At 59.8% G+C, this 21,265-nt stretch overlaps 1 protein-coding gene across 5 annotated transcripts in view; it reads right to left on the reverse strand.

Annotated features, from left to right (window-relative positions):
- Positions 1–21,265, reverse strand: part of ATP2B3 (ATPase plasma membrane Ca2+ transporting 3) — a 66,002-nt gene that overhangs the window by 36,750 nt on the left and 7,987 nt on the right. For 2 of the 5 annotated variants that reach the window (XM_037988789.2, XM_007993059.3), the window contains exons 2-7: positions 10,450–10,783; positions 5,342–5,539; positions 4,972–5,229; positions 4,458–4,583; positions 3,731–3,856; positions 722–763 (exon numbers count right to left, since the gene is read on the reverse strand). In XM_037988789.2, the coding sequence (XP_037844717.1) occupies positions 722–763; positions 3,731–3,856; positions 4,458–4,583; positions 4,972–5,229; positions 5,342–5,539; positions 10,450–10,657 (958 nt within the window). In that variant the 5' untranslated portion in view covers positions 10,658–10,783. Of the gene's footprint in view, positions 1–721; positions 764–3,730; positions 3,857–4,457; positions 4,584–4,971; positions 5,230–5,341; positions 5,540–10,449; positions 10,784–11,229; positions 11,478–21,265 lie in introns of those variants that run through there. The other 3 variants (XM_073013341.1, XM_007993060.3, XM_073013340.1) reach the window with 2 other exon arrangements.

The raw sequence follows: 21,265 nt of genomic DNA on the forward strand, positions 1-21,265 counted from the left end.
CCAGGGCTCCAGCCATTGGGCTGTCCCCCAGTGCCCTCCCAAACCCAGCTCCACACTGGGCGTTGCCTGGGTCATCTCTGCCCGTGACCTTCCTGAGGGTCAGGACCTGCCTTGTCCCCCATGGCCTCCCAGCACCTAGAGCTGGCTGCTGCATTGGCTGATATCTCCTCTCCTCCGTGGGCCACGGCCAGCCTCCTCCCCCCTCCCCCCACCCTGTCTCCTGCTTCCTGCGTCTCACAGCCAGGCACACGCTGGCCCTAGGGTGTCGGCACCTGCCAGGCGTCTGGGGCTGAGAGGAGAGCCGGGCCTCTGGCCCTCAGCGGACCACTCTGTCTCCCAGGTCCACAGGCTTGGCTGAGAGGAAGCTGGCCTGGGAAACACTGACTGGGACCCAGAACTTCAGGCGAGTCAGCCCTTCTGGGCCTCAGTTTTCTCATCTGGCCAGAGTGGACTTGGGGCGCCCACTCATGCTGGGCTAAGGTCTCCTCTAGGTGGCTGGGCTGAGCTGCCAGCAGTGTCTGTGGCCAGGATGCCCTGTGCAGCCCCAGGGGTGTGCTCTCTCCTCCCTCTGCACTGGGACGGGACTGTGCAGCCCACTCACCTGGTCTCCAAGTGCTGCTCCTGCCATTGAGGCAGGTGACCCTCCCCCCATACTGTGCCCTCCACCAGCCCCACCCCCAGGGCTCCAAGCTAGTGGTACCCAAGCAGCGGCGCCCGTTACCTTTGGTCTGGCTACTCTCCATGGCCCCATCCTGCTGCTTGCCTACAATGGAAGAGGGATGACAGACACGAAGGCTTGAGGACACCGTGTGGCACATACATGCACATGCACAGCACAGCCTGGGGGCCGCGTGGCAGAGGGGGTGGGGAGGAGGGGCCTGATTGCTGGTGACCCTAAGCACTGCCCACCGCAGCACTTTCTTCATGCCCCGTCCTCTCCAGGCTCACCCCGTCACCACTTCCCAGCACACGGTCACCATGAACACTGGCATTCCTGAGCCAGACCTCTGCCCAGGGCTCCCCCTTGGGCCTTAAGCTCAGCCCTACAGTGAACCCCTAAAGCCAGCCTTGGAAAGGCCCTGGGTCACACATAGCTGGCAGTGGGAGGTTCCTGGAAGCTGGAACCTCCCCAGGTCAGGATGTCTGCTCCTTGCAAACCAGCTCAAGGGGTTCACTTAGATGGTCCCTAACCCCTGGAAGCCAGGCAGACAGCACCCAGCTCCCCTTGCCTAGGGATTGGTTTTCCCTGCAGTCACGTCCAGCAGTTAGCTCAGTGTGTGTGTGTGTGTGTGTGTGAGCACTGCAACCTCCACCTCCCAGGTTTAAGTGATCCTCCTGCCTCAGCCTCCCAAGTAGCTGGGACTACAAGCATACACCACCACGTCCAGCTAATTTTTGTATTTTTAATAGATATGGGGTTTCACCATGTTGGCCAGGCTGGTCTCGAACTCCTGACCTCAAGTGATTCACCCACCTTGACCTCTCAAAGTGTTGGGATTACAGGCATGAGCCACTGCACCTGGCCCCAGTGTGTGTTTTAAAGGGACAAAGGAATGAGACTCTAGGACTCTGCCGGGCGCTTTTAGGTCATTCATTGGTCAATCCAGGGCTACTGCATAGGAGTGCCAGCCTGAGCACTAGCACCCAGCAGCCCTGGAAGGCCAGGCTGGCCCCAAGTGGCCCTATCCAGGGGCTCAGGTGGTGGCACAGCCACCCCTTCTGAGAGCTGCAGTTAGAGGAACTTCCTGGGGGGCCCCATCTGCACCGGCCCTAGCTCTGGAATCCAACCAACTAGGGCAGGAGGGGCTTGTGGCCAGTCACCCATCCAATGGCTCATGTCACTGGGCATCCAGGGACACAGATGGTGCCAGGTGGCTCCCAGGCAGTTGGGGTTGGGATCTGGGGTCCCCAGGCAGCAGGGAGAGCACCCCTTCTCCCTCAGCCAGGGGTGGGGCATTGATCAGGCCTTCTTTGCCCAGGGTTCCTGTGGGCATAGAGGGCCTTCTTGCAGGGAAGGGAGACCCCCATGGACACAAGATGGCAGTGTGATGACCGCACAGCACAGCAGGGGAGACAGCAGAGTCTTGGGGCCGTGGGGGCCTGAAGGAAGCATGGACTCCAGACCCAGCCTGCACACAAGCCCTGGGAGGCCTCTGGAGGAGGGAGGCAGGGGGAGGCTTGGGATGAGTATTGCTGGAAGAGGAGGGCTGGGCCCTGCCAGAAGAGGCAGGAGTGGGGGGAAGGTGAGGAGGGGAAGCACACTTGGAGAAAGGTGCTTAGGAGTCAAGGTCAAGAGACAAGAAATAGGGGGTTGGGTGTAGGTAGAAGGCAAGTATCCTAGGCATGTACTGGGCAGGCTGCACCAAACAATGGGGATGGGGCAGGAGAGACGGGGAGGGTGAGCAGGGAGCCCCCGGTCTTGCTGCTACCCTTTCCCCAACTGGTCAGCTGCTGCTCTCCCTCCAGGGACCCCTCAGGGTTCCCTTCCTCCAGGAAGCCCTCTAGCTCTGACTCCTAAGTAACACAGCCTGAGGGTGCTGGAGAGGAGGGGCAGGTGGGGCCTGGGAGGGGCTAAGTGGTCTTGTCAATTTCAAAAAAAAAGATGGAGAGGCCTGGAACAGTTAGGGAGGACACTCTCATTTAAGGTACAGAGAAGGTGAGCAGCCTGGGAAGGGTGGCTGGAGACTCCAGAGGAGCGTGGGTTCCTGTGGACAATGGGAGAGGGCAATGTGTGCAAGGCATGAGGAGGCAGCCCAGGCAGGGGCAGCTGGGTTTCCCAGGACAGAGGCCTAGGGACTCCAGCCCAGCCCAGATGAGGCCCAGGGCCGCCCATTTGCCTGTGCACCCCCAGGGCACTCACTGGGGTGACACTGCACTGAGCCCTACAGGACTTGGTGCCACAAAGAAGAGCCGGTACAGGGAGACACAGGCCCAGGCTGCCAGAAGGCAGGGCTCGTGGAAGCTTCCAGGCCACAGAGGGTCATCCAGGTACTCCCTTGCTGCCTCCTGGGGTCAGGGCTGACTTTTCCCCCGGGCCCTGACTGCCTGCCCCACGTCCCCACACCCCGCGCACTGGCCCCAGGGCCCTGGCTGGAGGTCCCTGGCAGGAAACAGAGCTTTCCCATGCGGGTGCAGGCCCCTACTGTGGTTTGGCTGCAGGAGTGGCCAGAAGGCAAGCCCAGGCCAGACCAAGGTTGCCCAGTCAGAAGGAGCTGTAACAGCAATTTGATCTTGTCCATCAGGACCTCTCTGAATAGTCCTCAGGTTAGAGGGTCTGAGGACTCCACTCACTGCAGGGCCTGATGGTGACAGCTCTAGCCACACGCCAAGGAATGGGCCCTCCTGGCTCAGGCTTGCCTAGCTTTGTAAGCTCCTCACCTGTCCCAGCCTCCTCTGACCTCTGACCCCCACCTCCCTGGCTGCCTCGTGGCCCCTGTCCCTCTGACCCCATTCCTGCCTAGGTAGGTATGGGATCCCGAAGCCTTTGGGGATGGTGGTCTCAGGGAAGCTCCCTGTCCACAGCACTGGAGGGGCTCTTGGCCTGCCAGCCCTTAGGGGGAAAATCCTCAGAAGAGAAGTCTCCAAGGAGAATCAAAAGAGAGGGCCCGGCCTCCCACCCACTTGGGCTGGCTCTCCCTGAGCCCCCAATGGCACCAGCCCGCAAAGAGAGAATGGGTTGCATGGAAGGAGCTCCCACCAGCGCCAGGGACTGGCGGCACTGCTGCGCTACCTTTCTTATCTTTCTTCTCTTCCTCCTCTCCACCAGCTCCAAGCAGCGTGAAGATGATGCCTGTCTGTGAGTTCACACCAACGGCGGTCACCACCATTCTTCCAGAACCTTCCATGACATGAGTGCCTGGAACAGCAACACAGAGACTGAGACAGGAATTTGCACCACCCAGTGGGAGACATATTCAGTGCCCACAACTTGTCTCCCAGGGTCTCCCAGAAGCAGGGATGCGGAGTCCAGGCCGCTAGAGGCTGCGTCCACCTTAAAACTAGGCTGAAGCCTCCTCCCTGGCTTGGAGGGGACCCCGAGGCCCACAGGGCCCACTTAGGGCCTCCAGCCTTCCTGTCCCGTTTCACACTACGTTTCCAACTGGGATAAACACTGGGCTACGTTGAAACCTTCCGGAAAGGGAACACTAGCTCCACTGGATATTGTCGAGGGGCTGGATTTGGGAGAAGCACAGTGCTGTGCTGACCCCCGCAAGCCTCTCTGCTTGGGGCTTCCCATTCAGGACACAAAGCACTCTCCTGGGCCTGGAGGGCCAACTGCCTCGCCCTGTGGCTGGAGCTGCCACGATCAGGCCTCATGGTGGACGGAGTCCTCAGAGTCCCAACCTGATGGTTATGCTGGAAGGCCCTGGTGGACATTATCCTGTCCAGGCCGCCTGCTGGGCTACATGGCTGCTGACGCCCCTTGGTGTCAGGCTGGCCAGGAGGGTGGCCCTCACCTGAGAGCAACATGGGATCTTTGTCGGCTGACTTGCGCACATGGTCAGACTCGCCCGTCAGGGAGCTCTCGTCGATCTTGAGGTCATTGGCCTGGATGAGCACGCCGTCGGCTGGCAGCAAGTCCCCTAGAACACCGGGAAGCAGAGGCCTTTCTCCCCACCACCTCCTCCCAGCTGCCCCAGGGGAGGTCCCCTCAGGTGCCGTGGGCCACCTGGGAAAGGGACTTGGGAGCCCTCCTCCTTCTGGGGAACGAGGACATTTGCATCCTTTGTAGGGGGGAAGCCCTCCACAGAGGCCGTGGGGACAGCTGATTCCTGGGGGGCCTGCTGTGTCTGAAACTCTCCCACTCTGCCCTGCCCGATGCTCCCCCACCTCCCCCACCTCCGGCCTCCTGCAGGTGACGGCACCCATGCCGCTGGGGAGAACCTGTGCTGGGGGTCTCCTCTGGCCCACCCTCCCCAGAAGCAGGAGCCGAGCTTCCTTGACAGGGTAGGTGAAGACCAGGGCACTCACCGTACTTGACCTGGGCAATGTCCCCCACCACCAGCGCAGCCACGGGGACCTGGAGGAGCTGCCCGTTCCGGATGACCGTGAACTTCTGCTCCTGCTCAATTCGGCTCTGCAGGCCTCGAAACTGCTTCTCCTTGCTCCAGTCATTGAAGGCTGTGACCAGCACCACACAGATGACAGACAGCAGGATGGCAGCCCCCTCTATCCAGCCAGCCTCGGCCTCACCCTCATCTTCTGTGCCTCCTGACACATTCCCACAGGCTGTGCCAAGGACAAAAGGGAAGCAGTGGAGGAGACATCACCATCCTGTGACCCTCTCTCATCTCAAGCCCCATTCCTCCCCCTCCTTCCAGCCCAGGCCCCCGGGCTTTACCGTCACTCTCCTCTCCCGGCGGCGCATAGAACGAGAGGCCCAGAGAGACGATGGCAGCCACCTCCAGGATGATGAGGGTCACGTCCTGCAGGGCCTCCCACACCAGCTGCAGGAAGGTCTTGGGTTGTTTGGGGGGGATGAAGTTCTGCCCGTAGATCTGCCTGCGCTTCTCCAGGTCATTGGTGTTGTCCGCCAGGCCTGCATGGTGCCCGGGAAGCACAGAAGGAGAGGATGGGATGGGACAGGCCGGCCTTGTGTGTCCCAGGCCTCCTACGTGGCCCTGCTTGACTGCTCCTTGGGTGGCAGCAGCCCTCTGGGGCCGTCTGGCCAGCGCCTGGCTCTCCCTCTAGACAGGAGCCTTTCTGCAGACCGCTGGGGGTGTGCACGTGGGAGTGAGCACGCGGCCCTCTGGCTGCTGTCACGGGGAGTCCCTAGCCATCCTCCTCCTGACACACAGATGGCAAAACAGGCCAGGAGGCTCCCGGACTCCAGCAGGTCCCAGGTCCCTGTGCTATCCTGGCCACCTCCATACTACTGCTGAGGGAGCACTGGAAGGCAGGGGACAGGACCCAACAAGGGGGCACAGAGGGGACCCAGTAGGGTATTGCCAGGCACAGCCAAGCGTTGCTAGGAGACAGGACAGAAGAGAACAGCTAACTGTCCCCTGGGGAGGAGAGCAAGTGTCCAGGGCACTTTAGTGGAGACATGGGGAGGGCCACCAATCAGGGGAGGCAGGGATGGCACCAGATGCCAAAGACTAGGCCAAGGCTCTGTGCCTGTCAGGAAACATCTCTCTTGCTCCTAGCCTATGAATTCCCTGAGCAGGCTTGTCACCAACACCCCGCTCCCCAGCTCTGTAAGATAGGGCCAGTTGGTCCCAAAGACTGGTAGTGTCACACACCCCAACATGTGAGGATAGGAATAGCCTGCAAAGAGGGTGGGCAGGGCCCGAGGGACTGGAGCATGAGCATGGCCAGTGACAAGGGATCGGGAGTCTCCAGGGTGCCTGTGACTGCTGGCGACAGGGAATGGAGGCCTACTTTCCAGAAGTTTCTCAGGGAAGAAGCAGTGGGGAGGGAGCATGAGAGTTAGTGGGAGATGCAAGTTCTTGGGTCCAGAGACCCAAGACCTCACGGTGTCGCGTGAGGAAAGAGAGGCATGGGAGTGGGTTCCCGGTGGGGAACAGGCGGAGAGAAGCCAAACCGGAGTCACGGTGCTGAGGGAGGAGACTGGGAAGTCTTCAAGCCTTTTCTGGGCTGCATGGCCTCGCAGGGGTCAGGGAGACACTGCCCACCCTGGGCTGCTCATCAGCTGCTCTCTGCAGGGCGCAGACAAGGCGACTGAGGCTGGAGGTGGAGAGGGCCCTGTAACCATGAGTCAGAGCTCTGGCCTGTGGCCCAGGTCAGGACAGAACCTACGCTGCCCGACAGGACCCGGCGAGCACAGGGCCCTCAGGACCCAGCCGCCTTGGTTCTAATGTAGCTCCAGCGCCAACTTTCAGCCCTCAGCCAGGGCTCACAGCTCGTCTACATGGCGACTTGAATGACACCCAGAGCCACTCGGAAGCCCCAAATGGACTTTGCCTTCACAATCAGAGCCACTTGTCCCTATCCAGTTCTGTCACTTGTCATCCTTGAGGATGGTCACTTCTCAGTCTTCCTTGGCCTGAAGGTACTGGAAACTTACATGTGTGACTGGCATCCAGGCCTGGACACCCACTCAGCCACCTTCTACCAGGGTAGGCATGTGGCATGGCACCATCCTCTGGCCTCACCCTTGGCCCCAGGATTCTCAGCCCCCGCTGATGCGGAGGAGCCCTCCTGGGGGCTCACCCGGCGCCCGGTGCTGTGGCGGCCATGACCAGACCCACACTGACACCTAGTGGACAGAAAGCAGCTTGCAGCTCCCAGCCCTGGGCAGCTGGGCTTACGCCTGCCATCTGCTGCAGGGACGGGATGACCAGAGCCCAGCCCCAGCCCATGGGGCACTCACAGTGGGTCTGGGAAGGCACACAAGACTCCCCAGATGACTGGAGAACAGGCACATGCTAACCTTGGGGCTTCTGAGGAGGGATAGGGGTAGGGGTAGCCCTGGCCGCAGTGGAACAGAAGCTGTCACCTACAAAGCCACAGCTCATTCGCCCCAGCTGGGTGATGGCCACATGGCATCCTCCCCACCCAGAAGAGCCGCAGCTGTCCCTGCCTCTCTCCCCATGGATCAGGTTTCTTCAGGAGCCAAAGGCCTCTTGCTGAGGCCTGAGCCTGCCCCAATCGGGAGCCTGGGGGTAACTCACGACCTCATTTCCTGGGTGGTGGGGAGGGGGCTGGGGACCAGGGACCCAACTGAGGGGTGTGCACCTCGCTCCGGACTGGGACTGTCTCCTGGAATTACAGGAGCTAAGCCAGGTGGAGACAGTACTAGGGAGTACAAGACCCCCCAAGTGACTTGAGAGCAAGCACATACTAATCGCAGGGCTTCTGGGGTGGGAGAGGGACAGAGGAGGCTCCCCAAACACCTGGGGTCTCCACTGCCCTTAGCCTGGAGCCTCCATGCAAGTCTACCTCCTGCCTGCCCCACCTCACGTGCCCAATTTGTCCCTGAGAGCAGACGGGACCCCTGGCCCATTCCCCAGGAACTTCCTCACCCTAATCAGCCTCTCCCTTGGCCTTGATCTGCCCTTGCAGCTGCAGCCTTGCTCGTTTCTCCTTGGCCTACACAGGCAGCTGCCCTTGGCCTGGCCCTGTGGCCTTAGCCTTCCTGTGGGCTCGGGGTCCTGATGGCTGCCCCACTACAGCACCCATTGACAGGGAAGAGGAACACATGCTTCCCCAGCAGGCCTGAGGGCAGTCCAGGTCCAGGGCATGGGGGCAGGGGCTGGCCAGTTGGCATGGACACAGATGGGCTGCCCGCCTGGAGCAGAGGCCAGATGCCATCGGAATTGGATTAGGAGCATATCGTGTCGGCTCCCAGCTAATCCGCCCCTCCTTTCCAGTACTGCCTGTGGAGCCCAGAGGGGGACCGGGTGGGGCCAGGTTCCCGGGCGAACCCAGCTCTGAGTTCAGCCCGAGACCCAGGCTTCCTGACGAGAGCAGCGCGGTTTCCAGGATGGGTTCTGGAATCCTCTTGGAGTGCTCCCAAGGCAGGGAGGGCAGTGGATTGACGAGTGTGCCGCCAGAAGATAAAATTCCCTTCCCGCAAGGCACCATGCGCCATAAAACACCTGCCTCACGGGGGAGTGCCTGCCTCCTGGGCAGCCCCAAGTCTGCCCACCTTGTCAGGGGATTGGCATGGGGCTTGGGGCACAACGAAGCCAGCTGCCCCCGTGGCTCAGGCCCTTGTGTCTGAGGAGGACTGAGGGGCAGGCGGGTCTGAGCACCAGGTCTGGGTGCACGGCTGGGCTAGGGGATGCGGGGAGAGAGTCACCCGCTCCTGGCACTGACAGCTCAAGCCCAAGGACCTTGAGGGTTGAAGAGGGGAGGGGCCGGTCCTCTGCTGCTCTTTCTGTGGGCAGCAGATCCAGGCCTGGCCGGCTCCCTGCACTGTGGCCTTGGGGACCCAGGTGCTTGGAAGCCCGTCAGAGGCCAAGCCACCCACCTGTGTGCCTGCCCTTCTCCGTGCCCTGCCTCCACAGGCACGCAAGAACTCCTGAGCTCCATGGCAGAATCGGGCAGGTTCCCAGGGGCCTTGACATTTTAAATATTTAACAAGGCCTGGCAGACAGGGGGAAGAGCAGACAGCTGAGGCCCATCTGCTTCCTTTGATCTGGGAGAGGCCAGAGCCCTTGTGGATAAATGGCCCTCCACCCAGCCTCCTCGGGGGCTGGGCAAGGAGGAGGGAAGGCAAGAGATGCTCGGGAGTGGAGCCAAAGACATCGGCCCCAGCAGCAGCTGCACTGCGAGGGTGTGTGCGGCGGCCAGGCAGGATGTCACAGGCGCACCAGCTCCAGGGAACAAAGCTAGGGAGACCCAGGTAGACCCCAGAGTTCCTGACCTGGCCCGCAGCCCCCATCCTCCATCTCCACTCCTCCCTGCAGCCTGAGTGCCACCTGCAGACAGATGGGGCCGAGGCCGGAGTCACAGGAGAACAGTCTCTGGGTTGAGGGTGAGGGCAGAGTGGGAGGCTGGAGGTGCCAAGGAGCCTCGCAGCTGGGAGCAGAGGAGATGGTTGGGCCCAGGCGTTGCCCAGACGGGTAGCAGATCAAATCAGCCCACACTGGCTGGGGCACAGGCCTGGCACTAGGCTGGGATAGCCCCAGCAGCCCTGCCAAGCATGCAGGGCCAGAGAACGCTGTGGCTCCTAGAATCTGGGGCTGGGCCTGGCTCCTGGGGGTCCCCGCTTCATGGCAGACCCCAGCAACCAGGGCTGGACAGGCCTCACAAGGCCGGGTGGAGCATTGCCTCCCATGGGGACAGTCAGGCCTCCACCTCAGATCTTTCTAGACAGTGCTCACCGGGCTTTCTAGAGCCTCCCTCAGCAGTGAGACCGACACTGCCCTGGGCTGGTGCCTCTTTGGGACAGCCTGTGGCCAGTCAGTGCCACCTCTGATCAGCACTCTGGGCCTCCCATGCCCCAGCTTCAGCCACCCCTTCCCGCCAGAGCCAAATGGCTCTGTGCCATCCCCAGGCCATTCTCTCTCTTCCCAGGAGTGGCCCTGATCACCCGCAACTCCGAAGGCTTGCACCCTGCACCCCTTCCTTCTGTTATGATCCCCCTTAACTGAACGCAGGGTTGAGCACACCGGCAATCTCCAAATACAGAGATGGAGCTGTCTTCCTCCTCCCCACCCTGCCCTGTTCCTTGGAAGTATTTCTGTTTGGGGCGCATTCCGCCTGTGTGTGCATCCCATGAGGTACCCATCTCCTCCTCCCCAACCTCGCTCTATAGAGCAGAGAACTCCTGATTATGGAGGTGCGGGGACGAGGGGGTCAGGTCACACCCCCTTGAGGACCCAGGTTACCCAGGGCATCTCCTCCTCAAGGGAAATGGCTGAGAGGAGGGGCACAGGTGGCCCTTGACCCTGGCCAGCCCTGGGGGTAATGACACCTTCAGGATGCTCCTCTGAAGGCTGGGAGCAGGACTGGGTGGCACGCAGCCTGAGAGGGACTTACCCTCTGTGGGTGAGGTCTTCAGCCTCCGGCAGAGCCCGCTGACATCCCCGTAGGCCTCCTCGATCTTCTGCAGTGCCTCGGCCCCTCGCAGCTCCATGAGAGCACGCAGCTCTGCCAGCGTGCACCCAAAGCCTCCAGCGTGGGGGGCATCCCGCTGCTGCTGGGGCTTGGGGTGGAACTCGATGGAACTATTGGCCATGTCGCCCATGCTGCCTGTCAGGCCTTCTCACAAGTGCAATCTTGGCTCAGCCACAGCTGGGGACAGGCGGCCACCTACGGTCCCAGTGCCCAGGCAAGGTTTGGCAGTGGTGAGAAAGCTGCTAAGCGTGGACACCTGGGGAGACGGAGGCAAGAAGAAGCCAGGGGAGTGGTTGAGACACAACTGAGATCCCATCTTCCAGAATATTCTCTGAAAATCTTCACTCAGTCTGTGCCATGACCCTCGAAGTGCAAAAATCACCTTCCAGGCTGGGCCAGTGGCCCTCATGCTCTGCCAGGCCCCACAAGCCAGATCACTCCCGGGTCTTGCCCACCATGGGTGCCCAGAAACTGGAGGGCTTGCCCAGGTGGGGAAGGGGAAGTGTCGATGCCTCCTGCCGGGGCCCTACAGTGGCTAACACTAGCTATAGCTGGAGGCAGAGGCTCTCACTGCCCCCCAAATTCATTCGGGAACCCACGCTGAAGTGAGGGCAGTGTGCTGGGACTGATCAGTGGCTGGTCTTGCCCGTGCCCCACCACCAGTCCTGGGCTTGTCCACTCCGGTTCACTCCCTGCTCTTGCCTAGTTAAGATGCGCCCTGTGCAGCGGGCATGCTGTGAGTCCCTGGTGGTCTTCTGGTGTGGCCTTAGTGGCTCACGGTTTCTGTGGCTCTGAGATTACCTGGGGGGCCAGGGGTGAGGAAAGGAAGAGGGCTGGAGGAAGGGTGGGAGACAGAGGAGGGGAGAGAGGGACAAGAGGGAAGGGCAAAGAGAGGGAGGGAAAGGGGGATGGAGGGAGGGAGAAGAGGGAGGGGATAAAGGGAGTGGCTGAGGAGGAGAGGAGGAGCGGGCACACCGGAGAAAGCCAAAGCAGCCACAGGTCGCTGGCGAGTCTGCCAATGTCCCGGCCCACAGCATGGTGCCACCCACTCCCCTCCACGTCATTCTTCCCTCCAGGTGACAAAGTAAGGAGCTAAGGTCTCCCCACACTGAAAGCATCAAGGCCACGGCCCTGGCCACACTGCCTTCCCCCTCTGCCAAGCATTGCAAAGTTGTCATCCCTCTCCTTGGCCCCGGGGCAAGGATCCAAGGATCCGCTGGTGCCCAGGCTGCCCCTCCTGCAGCCATTACAGTGTTTGGCGGGGCCCACTGCAGCTCCTCTCTCTCTGCTTCTTCCCAGCCCGAGCTAAGCCTGCCACATCCTCATGGAACTGAAATGGCCTCAGTGTACATGGCCTGGCCCTGACTTCAGCCAAGAGCCCTCCTGGCGGCTCAGCAGGGCCCTGACCCCTCGTCTCTGGGGAAGCTCCTGGCTCAGAAGCATCTGTTGGAAACTAGTGGCCCAGAGCCCTGAAGAAAGGGGAGAAAGCCCTCAGGCAGCCAAAGCAGACATGGCCAAGTCCATGGCCTTATTTTCAGGAGAGGCCCTGGTGGATACTTCATGAAACGTCCATCCACAGTGACCCACGTTTAAAAAGCATGCACACCTGCGTGCTTACTCTCACGACACTTTGCACATGAAGTAGCCTTCACTTCTGGAGATGTGGGGACAAAATGATGGCCATGTGCCTGTGCCATCCTCTCTCCCCACCTCTCCCTGCCCTGTCTTGCAGTTGGTCACCTGACACATATTTACCGAGCAGCTACTACATGCCTGGCAATGGCTTGATGTGCTGGGACAGGTGCTCAACAAGTCTCAACTAACCCTGCCCCTCTCTAGCTGGGACAGGGAAAATGGCAGGCCCAAGGGCCAAGAGCTGCAGAGTTGCAGCTGGGGCAAAGGTGAGGCAAGGCACCTGGGGACAGGCCTAGGGGAAAAAGGCTGGAAGGAGTGAGAGCCGAGGAGAGGGGCCAGGACAGCAAGTGAAGCTGTCCCAGGTGGGGCGGGCTCCTTCTGGAGGTGTCGTGTGGATGAATTGCTCTTGCTTTTGTGACGCAGGAAACTGAGGCTGGCTTGGGGAAGTGGCAGAGCCAGAGGACAGCTGGGTGTCCCGCTTCTGACCCCTCAAGGCAGCAATGGCAGCTTTCGGCTGTCACCTGGACTCCTCATCTTCTCGAGACAGCCTCCCCTCCCCACCCCAGGACCTTTGCTTGGGACGGTGCACCTGCCAGGGCGCCTTCTCCCTGACTCCCTGAGCTCCAGTCACCTCGTGCCTTAACAATCCCACCATGTAGCAACTTGGTGCCACTGTCAGGTTCAGGCTCTGCGCCCCCAGCGGGTGACAGAGTGAATGGCTTGTGTGGTAGGCTCTTGGGTGGCACACGGCCATGACAGAAATGCTTGTTCCTTAGAGCAGGGGTTCCACGTGGCACGGTCACTGAGGACTGGTGGCCCTCCCCTGGCACGTGCTCATCCTTCCTCCTCTGACCAGGGCATACCCAAGGCCAGCTCTGTCCTCCCCAACCCGGTCCCTGCCCCTGACGCCACAGCAGTGGCCCAGACAGAACCATAGCAGGTCCTACAGCTGCTCCTGACTGGTGCAGCCATGGCTGTGTCTGAGTGGACCCACAGTGACTCATGGGGAGGGCAGTGGGCAAGGAGGCAGTCCTCCCCTCTGCCATGGTCCTGGGGCCAAGTTCCTTCTCCTCGGCTGGCCTTGCTGGCCCTCTCCACCGCAGGATCCCCATCCCTCAACAAGCAAGCTCCATGTCCTGTGGACCACCTCATAGGTCTCCCTCCAGTCCAGCAACTCGTGACGACCCTGCTGTGAGTCACCCCTTTTCCTGGTTCAGGCACCATCGCTCCAGTGGGCCCCTGTTTCAGTCTCCCATCCTCATCAAGCAAAAGGCCAGATTCCTTCTGACCACCTCCCAGCCCCACTCCCGCCCCAGCCGCACAGCCCTGCCAGCTCTGAGCCCTGACCGCACGCCCTCTGTTCCAGCTCCACCTGCTGACCTCCGATGAATCCTCTTAGTCACAATTCAAGTGGAACATTCTCCAGGAGTCTCTGCCAGTTCCCCAGCCAAAACTGATTGCGCCTGAGTCTATAATCCCACGACCCGTTCCTATTTCACTCTGCTTGGCATTGCAATGATCTGTGAGCATGTCTCCCACGAGCTGGGTCCTAAGCTCTTTGAGACACGTGGTATGGAGTCGGCAGGAAGTCTACCTCGTGGTCAGTCCCGTATGTGGCCGGGGGCCTGGAGGAATGAGTGAATGGGGTCCTGGCCCACAGAGGAGGAGCTTGGAGTCCTGGGAGGTGGAGTCTCCATCCTGGAGGACAGGGTGGGGTCAGGGTGCTCTGCTAACCCTCATCGTCTTCATGAATGCAATAGGCTATAGGGCAGACAGGATCCATCAGTTAAAGTAAGTCCCATTTAGAGTGACTGCTGGCTGCTGTAGAGACCAAATGGCATATACTCTGCTTTCCTGGGTTCTATATAAGCCTGGGTGATGGCCTCCCTGAGTCCCAATAAAGACAGCAGTCATCGCCGAAATGGCCAAGAACTGAAGTGACTAGGCCTATCAGTTCTGCAGGCCTGACAGAGTTTCCTGCCTGGGCTGGCTGCCGAGAACGGTCTGTAGGCACCAAAAGGGCAGGGAACATACCATTTCTGTGCTCTTTCATCTTTCTGACCTTAACTGGCTTAATTGAAATCAGAACCTCTACAGAGGGGGCCTCGAACCTTCTGGCATTTGCACCATCCCTGCACAGACTGGCTGGCCTTGTGGTGGGAGACAGCCAGGGGGGTCCCTGGCTGCTTCCTCCAGGGGCTGCTGGAGGGGATGGCCCAAGTCCAGGCCCATTATTCAGCCACCTTCTGGACTCTTCCCTCCAGCAGGGCCCAGACACCCTTGCCTCCCCACTAGGCTCAGAGTGCCTGCTCCCCACCCAGTGACTCAAACCCACCCGACCAGAGACTCAGGGGTCCTCTTTCCCCTGTGTTGTCCCTCCCTGGCTTTGGGGGCTCTCCCAGCACCTCCAGCTTAATCCCCCATGGACTTCCTCCAGACCCTGGACAGCCCAGCATCCTCCAGAAGGCTCGGCACTTTCTAAGTAGGGGGCACCCCCGCTCCCATGGGGCCCCTCTCAGAACCCCATGGCACACACTGAGTTTTGAGCCCACATCTGCATGCCAGCTCTTGACAGACATGTTTCTTTCATTGCACCCTTGGAAACATCCTACAAGGACCAGGAGAACTCTCCCCGCCTTACAGAGGGGGAAACTGAGGCTCAGGAAGGCTCCTGCTCTTGTCCTGGTTCTCCCAGTCCTGCCTTCCATGTGACTTGAGGTGGGTCACGGCCGCCCTTGCTGGGGCACTCTGATGGCACCTCTCAAAGCCTCCCCAGCAGGCCCAGGCTGCACTCCACTTGGCCACCTGCTCCGCCTTTATGGAGGAGAGGACAGATGGAGGGCGAGATCCCACCACCGTCCTCCAGATCTCAGGTGATGCACACATTGGGATTCACCCTGTTCTCTTTCCTGAAAACAGCCCCACTGCACCCCAGCCGAGCACCCCTTCAGTTTCTGGGGTCTGTGTGGACATATATCCCCACAGGGATGGTGGGGCATGTACTGCTAGGAAGTCCCAGCTCCCGAGTCACTCCGTAGCCACCAGACCCTCAGTGATGAGAACATGTGGCCCCTGGGGGTTCAGACCATCTGGATGCCAGAGCCAGGCCCAGGATGCTGTGGCCCCGAAGCAAGAAGGAAGCAGAACTCAGGGGCAAAGGGCAGAAGATGGAGGCCTGGGGGCCTACCTGGGCACATGCCCTCCACCGTGGGCCCTCCTGGAGGCACACTGACTATCACCTGCACCCTCCAGTACAGACCCACCAAGCAAGGGCCTGCCTTTCAGAAGGGCCCATCACTCAGCGACATGACTCACTACAGGGATTCCTTCAAACAATAGTCCCCCATCTCTCTCCACCTCTAGGCTCCTAGAACACAGGCCAGGCCCAGCAGAACCCAGAGAGGAAGAGCAAGCCAAGGCAACAGCGAGAGGCGTGGCCCAGGCCTCACTCATCGGGCCCAGGGTGGGCTCCTGGACCAGCTGGGGAGCAGGTGGGGAGAGGGCACGGAAGGAGGGCGTCCAGTCTGGCAGCCACCCTGCCCTCTCCTGGGCCTGGCATGATCCTAGGCAGGTCGAGATGCTGGTGGCCGGTGTGCACCTGGGAGGCCCTTTTATCCCTGATTCCTCACATCTTCCTGCCCTTGCTCCAGGCCCTCTCCTTCCTGCACGCCCCTGCCCCTCCCCTCTGCTTGACGCACCTTGGCGACCACCTGGGAGGGGAAAGGAGGGTTCCAAGGACGAGACCTGCATGCAGCCAGGGAGGGGGGAGGAAAGGAGCTGAGGCAGGGAACAGCCTCATTAATATTTCAGAGGCACCTTCGCTGCAGCTCCTGGGCCCTCACGGTTCCACTTGTGCTGGTGGAGGGAGGAGGATGGGAAGAGAGAAGGAAATAAAACCCGAGAAAGCAGATTTAAAGGGACAGGCTCCCCCCCAACCCCCCACTGGCCCCCAGTGCTCCGTTCCTTCCTCCCCCTGTTCCTGGTACAATCTGTGCACATGCCAAGTGGTTCTCATGCCTGGAACAGCTTTGGGCAAAAACAATAACTGTCACCATGGTGCCCCCTCCCCACTCCTGCATGCACCCACCTGCCTGAAGCTCTGCCCTGCAGGGCAGCCCTGGAGGGGCCACCTTGGGGACCCACTGGCAGTTGTGTGCAAAGCGGAAGCAACCGCCTGTCAGGCGCTGGGTGCCACAGAAAGACACAGGCATTGGAAGTCCTTGTTAACAAGGGCCCAGCCAAGGAGGATTCTGGAACCCAGAGAAACACCCTGGAGGTGGCAGGAGCCCAGGAGGTGGCCCAATTCAGCCTGCGCCTTTGGGTGGATGCACTTCTGCAGCACTCTTGGCCCCTAGGTGGCCCAACGCTCTAGTCTAATCTACAGCAGCCCATGCCAGACCTGGGTGGGCACCGCTCACCACTCAGGGAACTTCACAAATACAGAGACTTGGGTCCAGAGCTTCCCATTCAGAAGCGGGAAGACCAGAACGATATAAAGCACCCCATCCCCTGGGGGATCTGGGTGTCTAGCCAAGTTTGAGACCACACATTTGCCTGCCTTCAGAGGCTCCAGGGCTGGCCCAGAATTCTCTCATTCAAACAAGTACCACCATAGAATGGAAGATTTGGTGCAGCCACTGTGGAAAGCAGTAGAATTCCCATAGGGCCCACCCACCCCACTGCTGGGGTGGGCCCCAAAGAATTGAAAGCAGGGACACAAACATATTTGTCCACTCAAGTTCATAGCAACGTTACTCACAATAGCCAAAAGGTGGATGCAACCCAATGTCGGTGGACAGGCAGCTGGATAAACACAATGTGGCCATCCAGGTTGTAGAATAGGACTCAGCCTTAAAAAGTAAGGCCATTCTGAGACAGGCTTCAAAATGGCTGACCCTTGAGGACGTTGGACTCAGTAGAAGGAGCCGGTCACAGAGAGGCCAACACTATATGATTCCACTCCTGTGGGCGCCTCATAGGAGAGCTGTGAAATCCAAGGGGATGGACAGTGGAAGGGTGGGTGCCAGGGGCTGGGGGGTGGAGAGTTGGGGTTGAACGGGCCAGAGCTTCAGTTTGGGAAGATGAACAAGTTCCGCGGCTGGATGGTGCTGATGGCTGCACAGCACCGTGAATGTGCTTCTGCCCCTATTCTGCACACTTAAAAATGGTGAACGTGGTACATTTTATGTGATGTCTATATCACCACAATAGAACCCGCAAGCAGCCCCCACCAGCCACTTCGCCTTGTGTCCAGGGTGGTGGACACTGGGCCTGAATGGCCTCCCTTGCTGCCCAAGCCACACACTGTGATTGCAGGAGTTTCACTGCCTTGACCAGCCCAATCAGCCAGCAGTTCACTTGTATGGATTTTAACTTCCAGGAAACCCCCCTACTGGATATGGAAACCCAAGCAGACCCTTCCCCACACATCCTACCCCACCCTACAGCCTCTGTGACTTCTAACAACACCCATGTCCTGCCCAGCCAGGTGGGTGCCCTATTTGGTGGCACAGGACCAGATCAGTGGAGAGAGGCCATTGCCACTGCTCCTGCCCTCTTGCTCACAAATGGCCCCCTCTTTTTGCTACAATTCTTCAGAGGTACATCCCCAGAAGGGCTGGTCAGGGGAAAGGTCAGCCTGGGGAAAGCCTGGCCTCAAGATGGGTACCTTCCATTTCTCAAATGTGTCTTGAGGAGGTGTTAATTTATCTCCAGAGGTGTGTGGCAGAAACTTGCTAGCTACTCTCCCCCTTCCTAGGTCATGTTTTAATTTTCAGCTAAGTGTCTCGTCATTCAGCGAATGATTACATTCCCCCAACTCCCTTGCAGCTAACCATGACCATCTGACTGTGTCCCGGCCAATTGGGTATGAGCAAAAGTGACAGGGATGACTTCAAGGGCCATGTCCTTAAAGAGAAGGAACGTGCTCTCCTCTGTCCTTCCCCTCCTTCCTGCTGGCTGGAATGCTGGTACTGCCGCAGCCATCTATCTGTTGCCATCTTGCACATGGAATCCATGTATGACACAATCAAAGGAGCTCAGATTCCTGAGGGCTAAGTAGGTGTCACGCTGAAGCCACTGTTAGGCTGGGTCTCTGTTACATAGGCCAAGCCCATAGCCTGAGTAAATCTTCACTCCTAACCCAAATCCAGCCTGGTTCTGGGAGAGCCAGGAGGCCTCCCTGAGGTCTCCAAGACCTACCAAATCCCCACTTTCCCCTGAGCTCGCTGGGGGGTGATATTGTCCTAAAAGTTCTAGGAAAGGCAGAAGGGAGAGGATAGAGCCACGGACGAGAGGCAGAATGACCATCACTCTGCCAGAAGCCTCTATAGCATGGGGTGGCCATTCCCACCAAAAGGCATATGCGGCTCAGGCTCAGAGTGGTTAGAGAGCTTACTCAAGGTCACACGGCAAGCCAGGAGCAGAGGCCAACATGACCTCAAGTGGTCTAGCTCCAGAGGATTCTACATTGCTCCTCTGCCAAGTTACTGCCCTGAAAACCCAAGAAAAGCAACGAGCAAGTGATTAGAACCAATTAAAAGAGTTCAACAAAGTGACTGGACAGGAAATCTGTCCCCGTAAACCTCAGGGCTCCAGACTGCAGGTGCTGGAGTGGGAGAAGCCTGGCCATGCCAGCTGGCTTTGGTCACTCAAGCTCTCTGGGCCTTCACTTTTTAATCTGCGAAATGGTCCTCGTTCCTTTTCGCTGGGTTGGTGAGAAGGCAGGGCTCCACCTACCCACACACCCTAAGGCTGGTTTCCAGTGTACTGGGCCCATTTTCCCCGGAGGTTCCTTCAAGCCCATGAGGTCACCAGGAAGCCCAGCAGGGCAATGCTCTTTGCTGAGTCAGCCCCTCCCGCCACACGTGCCCCTCCCAAGGCTTGTCCTGAAGTCCTCAGCTGGACTCCAGCTGGACCCCAGAGTTCACAGGTCAGGACCAAGCTCGACCGGTGAAGCCAGAACATTCCGTTCGGCCGGGGGCTGAACCCATGTGCCTCTCTGGATGCTTCCCCAAGCTTGCCTGGACTCCCGCAGTGCTCCTGTCTCCCACACAGGCAGCCCTCACAATGCTGGGTGTCCCTGGATCCCACAGGGAGGTTGGAAACCCCTTTGTGATTGAGGCCAGAAGTCTACACTGAGGGCTGGGGGACAGTCATTTGTTTCCTGCCAGAGAAGGCAAGAGCTGCAGAAGGAGAGAGTGAGGGAGCAGGAAGCATAATGACACTAATTATCCAATTACAGCGGGTGTGCGAGCTGCATTGCAGCGTGAGCCTGGCCAGCCACTACCCTGCCCCCACGCGCTCCCCACTCCCCTTCTGCCAACCCGGGCCTGCCCAGCAGCCCCGAAGGCACAGACGGCATGGGCACCTAGAAATGCTGTGACTGTGGCCAGCGTGGAAGACTCTAGCCTGCAAAGGGACGGAGACCTTGTGTTTGGGGTTCAGTAGGAAGCTGGGACCCTGTCCTCCCAGCCCTTCATAGCCAGAGAACATGTGGATGGGAGGGGAGGTGCCCCAAGTCGCCCTAGCTCTGCTGTGGTACCTCGGTGCCCGTCCCATCCCGCTTCCAATCTCGGAGCCAGCTCTGAGGACCGGAAGCCATCAAGCCCTAAATAGGTAATTAAGGAAATTACAGGCAGCTGGAGGCCATGGGGCTGTGGGCCCTGGGCTAAGTCCTTCCAGCTCGGACAGGCAGTGACTAAATAAGGAGCTACCAGGACACATACACGTGTCCTCCCAGGGAACGAGTCCCATGGGGCCCCATTAGGAATTCTGGCAGGGGCAGTAGAGGGGGCGCCCTGGTTTCTGGAAGCAGGCCAAAGTCCTTGGGAGGACAGGCTGGGGGATGCATTGGTGTCAAGGTCAGAGGCCAATAAAAGGATCTGGAAGGCAGACTTCCAAACGGGGGCTCCAACTGAAGATGGGAGTCAAGCCTGCCCTTCTGTGACACAAACCCAAGGAACAAGCACACCAAAGTATCCGTGCCACTCTCCCCGGCTGAGGGCTCAGGATGCTGCTGCCAAATGTGGTGATGGAGGAAGAGCCAGTGGCGAGGGTGCCCAGAGAGAGGGTACCTCAGAAGCTGCAGCCAAGGCTGTGACAGCAGGACCTGAAGGTCATCAAGGGCTTGGCTGCTGTCTGAATCGCATGAACTGAGCATTGCTGGTTCATTTTTGAATTGCCTAAGACACTGTTTCTGACCAAGGAACTCGGCAAATGAGCCCAAAGCTTTTCCAACAAAGCCCAGAGGAAGCGCCACAAAGCTCCTGCAGCGCTCCAGGAGCGCCTGAAGGGAGTGCAGAGGCAGAGGGCCCCTCTCAGGCCGGGACCCAACACCAACGCAGGGCTCCGAGTCTCTCTCAGCGCGCCCCACAGCCCATCAGGTCCCCCCACTCTCCTACCACCAGCTGCTCCTCCAGTTCCTGGCCCTCTTATCGTCATCTGTCATCAGCACCATTCCTCCCGCCCCCTCTGTGCTCATGGACAGATGCCTGCTCTCCCCACCGGGAAGGCACCGGGAGAGCACAGCTGGGCTGGGGATAGGACTTGGAGGGGTGGATTTCTGCTCTGCGTGCTCACCCCCTCCCCTCCTCCCTAGGTTGGGAGACCCCAACCCTGCCCATCTCCATCTCAGGCCCCCCCTCCCGCAATTGTGTTATAGCCCAGCTTCCTCCTTTGGGGAAGGGTGGATGGGGTGCAGAGGGCCAGGCAGTGGGCTGGGAGCCCTGACCCACCCCATCCCACCTGCAGACACAGCCACGAGTGCCTCCCTAAGGGCTACCAGGGCAGGGGTCTGGAGCAGTGGCCCCCAGGCCACCCCTTTCTTACCCTCTGGCCCCATGGATGGGTCACAAGGGGGAACTCTTGCTCCACTCCCCAGGACAGAGATTTCCAAGCCTAGCTGCTGGTCACAGTGTTGTGGGCAGATGAACCACAGACCAGGAGGGAGAGACGAGACTAGGTGGGAGACATGCCCTGCCTGCCCACAGCCCTCCCTCTTTTCCTGCACCAGGCATGGGATCATTAGCTGGCAGCCGCCCTCTGACTACAGGAGAGCACCCGGAGACCCCAGGAGCCAGAGGAGCCAGGACCAGCTACTCCT

This window comes from Chlorocebus sabaeus, chromosome X (genome assembly GCF_047675955.1).
Source record: "Chlorocebus sabaeus isolate Y175 chromosome X, mChlSab1.0.hap1, whole genome shotgun sequence".
In the NCBI taxonomy this organism is placed as follows: Eukaryota; Metazoa; Chordata; class Mammalia; order Primates; family Cercopithecidae; genus Chlorocebus; species Chlorocebus sabaeus.